This window comes from Lepisma saccharinum, chromosome 6, assembly GCF_977018435.1.
Source record: "Lepisma saccharinum chromosome 6, izLepSacc3.1, whole genome shotgun sequence".
In the NCBI taxonomy this organism is placed as follows: Eukaryota; Metazoa; Arthropoda; class Insecta; order Zygentoma; family Lepismatidae; genus Lepisma; species Lepisma saccharinum.
The window spans coordinates 65151148-65155808 of record NC_139234.1 but is presented as its reverse complement, the minus strand read 5'-3'; the positions used below and the strand labels follow the sequence as shown (position 1 = coordinate 65155808).

Genomic DNA, 4661 nt, shown 5'->3' with positions numbered 1-4661 from the left:
AACCGTGACATCAGATCACCAGCTAGTGTGGTTCAAACGAAACTGAATGCTTTGAATCAGAACCAGTGTTCACATTTACTTGTCGACAGGCAACATTTAACAGATTGGCAATTTCTGTGCAACTATTCAAATAACATAAAAGTAACAAGTGACAAGCAATGTGCATTACTTGAGAACGATCCATTCAAATCAGACAAATTGCAAGGAATTCACCAAGAAATCCATTTGTATGGGTTACACAAGCATGCTAGTACCACTGTGGAGGGAAGAACTAAGATGACATTCTTCTTGATGGTGCAAAATACAACTTAGGCATTGCATACACCAGACGTACAGTTGTCTCCATGAAGAGCAGAAGAACTGAACAAGTGGAAGATATCTACAGCCAGGTGCCAGACAGAAGCTACATATTTACATGAGTGCTAAAGGAAGTGTTACTTTATATTCTGAAAAATTATTATGTTCGCTTAGAATTCCTTCTAGAGCATTCACATGAATCTTTGTGTGGTTTGCTTTCGATGTTGCCTAGATATTCCTAGTGGCTTAATAGACTTGCATAGGAACGAAACTATTGTGAATATCTAGACAACAGCGAAAGCACACCAAACGAAGATTAACATGAATTCTTTAGATGGAATTATAAGTGCATGTAATTTCTTTTAAGAATTTGGAATATCACAGCAGTGTTTTGAAAGGAAAGAAAATTCTGAACATGTCTTGCTGGTATTGTTCAAAGGTCCAACCAAGCCTTAAAGATTCTCTCACAACTGCAATTTTTCTTCATTCAAATATGCATGCATGTTGGCAGAATTGAAAGAAATGTGAACTCTACATGAAACTGTAGCTCTTTCCCTAAAAATTAAAATTCCTAATAAAAATATCATAAATACAGCCGAAACCATGCTGCTTAACCTATTTACACTTATTACATTTGTATTGAAATAACACTATTAGTGGTTTAGATGATATGTTACTGGAACACTAGGTTGGTGAATAATAATAATATTAACAAGACATGCATCAAGGAAAGGGAAAAAATTACTCCATAAAGCCTTCATGGCATTCAAAAAATTACATTATTTTAGAGGTATTTCAAGTTTCTTTTTGAACCGTACCTTTCATTAGGAACTGCATCTAACCATGTACTGAATACAGTAATCAACATAAAGGAACAAATAAGACTGTTTTTTTTCCAAAAATGGATGTGTGAAGCATGCATTTTTTTCTGTGAAGAATGCCTCCTAGGAAAAGACACTACATAGTTCTCACTAAATTAAATGCTGATTCTGTTACTGCATACAAAACATAACCAATGTTTTGTAAATACTAACAATAGATTGCGTAGCTAGTAATACAAAAATAATTATTACTAATATAAAGTTTGAGTAGTTGGAACTCATTGAAGGTATTCTATGAATTATTAATTCTACTTTCCTGTACATCAAATTCACGTACAATCTGGTATGAAAGTACACGTTTTGTGCAGTAATTGAAACTGCACCATGTAACAATGAAAGTTATGACAACAAAATAGTCAACATATTTTGCATGGTAGTAGCATAATTACATATAATTATTTTTCTCCAGAGATATAAGGAAATAAACAATGTTCATAAACATAACAAATGAGTAAGTCAACAGGATTTCAACTACAGCTTTTTTATATAGCCTATATAATAAGCAATATCGTATTCCCCAGAAGTGTGTCAAAATATTAGTTATATCTAGGCAATAAAATTAGTTCTAAATACAGCAGTAACATGCACGTCTCTATGACAAAAAATTTAAATGCACTCGTCTTCTAAAGTATTTAACTACCGACTGAAAAAAACTAACATGCTGGAATAAACAAAGAAAGTAGGCCTATTTGAACATGCAGAACATGTCAAGAAAGTTATTATTTATGTAATAAGAAAATACATATTTTGATATTAAGCTTCTGTAAGTATATAGAAACTTAAGATGTGTTCAATATTTGAAGTAACTTACAGAATATTATCAATTCACCAAATATGGAATACCACATACTGTAAAATTTCCTTCATAAACTCCACTTTGTATTCTCAAAAATTATAAAAGATGATGGCAGGAATATGCAGTTCTGCTATGGAACAGACACGGGACATTAGCATTGTTATGGAGTGTTTAAAACATGCTATTTTTTTCGGAGTACAAAGAACTACAGTAACTATCAGGTGTAGCATTATTCACACACAGGAAAAAAATGCTTTTCAAAAGAACATTTTCAGGTACACTATTGCTTAATAACAAAAAGCATGAAGGCATTTCTTCCTGAAAAAAATATACTGTGACAACAGCCATGATTATTCGTTAGTCCTTACAGTGAGTGAAACAAAATTATATGGTAAGGTATGTTAAGAAACAATGAAAACCCTAAGCATCAATAAATCACTGAAGAAGAAAAAGAATTGGTAAAGCAAAAAAGTTAAAACTACCTGTAGCATGCTGACATTTTAAACATGTTTTGCACCATAAAAAGTTCATGAATATCTGATAGTATATTCATTATCAATCCACAAGTAACTATAAATAAGGCATACATGTGTAATACTACTGCGTACCTAAAAGTGAAGTAACAGAATATAAAGCATGAAAAAAAAAAATTTCACATTTCAAAAAATCAACTTTCTTACTATATCTACTGTCAAATACATACCTGAGGCTGGCCTCTATATCCTGGAGTGACTTGTTGAGGGCTGTACGAAGCCAACGGGCGCTGTGGTGGCCATGCTTGATTATATGGCATGTTTCCTGGTGGCTGTTCCGATGTTTTCTGCATTGCAAAGTCTCCATAGTTGTTTTGGTACCTATGCACTGGATTTGATGACTGTAATAACTGATTTAAAGTTGGAGTAGGCCCTGTTGGCTGAGATATACTCTGTCCAGACAGGAACCTTTGCTGTCCGTGGGGTGAAAATCCACCACTAGGTGGTCCTACAACATTCATACCTGGTCCAGAACTAGGGGGTCTTGGTGGTACCATAGGACCACCTGCCATAGTTTTTGAGTTTGGTGGAAAACCATGCCTCATGCCTTGCTGACTAAACTGACTGAAAGGGTGATTCTGATGCACATTACTACTGTCAGTACTATTTTGAACGGGAGTACCAGCACCATGCTGATCGCTAAGATAACTCCCTCGAGCTGAAAATCCTAAACTAAACCCTTGCATGTTTTGACCACTATTTTCCGACACTTTACCGAAATTCTGATCATTTCCCGCACTTTGTTCAGAATTCTGTGAAAACTGCTTACTGTCAGAATTCATCTTCCCCCCTTCTCCTGGCACAGCATTACTCGAATTTTGTTCACTATTGCCTGAACTATTAAGGAGAGGAGGTCCCGTACCAGACTCTTGTCGATATTGACTCATTTCTACTGCAAGGCTGTTTTGACCCGGTGATTTCGCTTTCGTATTCACCACAACACTTTCGGAAACCACTATTCCAAGTCCACTATTCTTTTCTGTGCCATTCTGTAATCCCGTATTTCCTAAATCCTGGGGTTGATCTTGCTGCACTTGCTCACAATTCACCTCATTTTGCTGGTTTTCAGCTTGCGTTGCAGCCATGTTAGGCAGAACCTTCCTCGCTGCCAACACCCCGCCGCTGCAAACACATCGAGCACTTCCTTACGTTATCCCGAAACTCTCCGAGAGTAAGTTCACCGTAAACCATAATCCTTCCATCACTTCCTCGTTTGCGTATGTTTAAACAAAGCACCTAAATTAATCAGATTTAACTTATTAAATCCACTTTCCAACACACACTATTATTTCGCATATCTACTTCAATAGCGCGAAAGGAGGTTAGGGGGAAAAGGTTATTACGAATCCATCCGCAACAATAACAACAAAAATTCTCCTCCACAAGCTGTATAAAACTTGTTCTTTGCAATCAAACAACACAGGACACTAATTGTAAACATTGTAACTTACTTTCATTGCCGAAAACAAGTGGGAAAAAAATAGTCTGTGTATTGAGTCGGGAGTAAGCTGGAACTACTTTACGAAATTAAAAGCCTGTCGCGGAAGACTACCACTTTCCCGGTTGTGCAGCGTGAGAGTCATTCTTTTCAAAGGTGCCTTTCTTCTATGTAATGACTTATGTTTTATTCCTTATAATTTAAACACAATTAGACAGAATTCTATATTGTAAATACTTATAACGTGCGGGGGAAAGTCGTTCGTTGTATTAAAATGATAACATTTCAAATGTAGCAAGGGCTCCACAAATGAGGCAAAATGAAGCTTGACACGCCAGCTAACTTGCCTCGGGGGCATTTCTCGGAAAGAGGCACGCAGACGTCATTCGCCCCAGCGTAGTTCCCTTCTACATTCGTTCAATATTTTTCACAAAACATATCCCTTTCTTCTCTTATATTTTCATGTATTTTTGTCTTACACTTGCACCACACAGATATAAAATTTACTTCGAGAAATCTTTTCTTAGGACTACGTACTAAGCGACCTTCTAAAGTTATTCGAAGGGATCCTGCCGGAAAAACCAGCATGTTGCACGAACGCAGCCAGAATATACTTCGCGTTGCTCGGGGAATGTTTCGATCCAGATGAGTGAGCAGGATAATGATAAAATGCAACGCAGCAAAAGAACAAGAGTTCGGGATAAAGCGCAGTCGTA

General features: G+C 36.5%; 1 protein-coding gene across 1 annotated transcript in view; it reads right to left on the bottom strand.

Moving 5' to 3' along the window:
• The window catches only part of LOC145988834 (trithorax group protein osa-like), a 232428-nt gene extending 228053 nt beyond the window's left edge, over positions 1-4375 (bottom strand). Inside the window, exon 1 of the mRNA XM_083124053.1 lies at positions 2678-4375. Within this exon, the coding sequence (XP_082980179.1) occupies positions 2678-3592 (915 nt within the window). The 5' untranslated portion in view covers positions 3593-4375. The remainder of the gene's footprint in view (positions 1-2677) is intronic.
• Between the last annotated feature and the right edge of the window lie 286 nt (positions 4376-4661).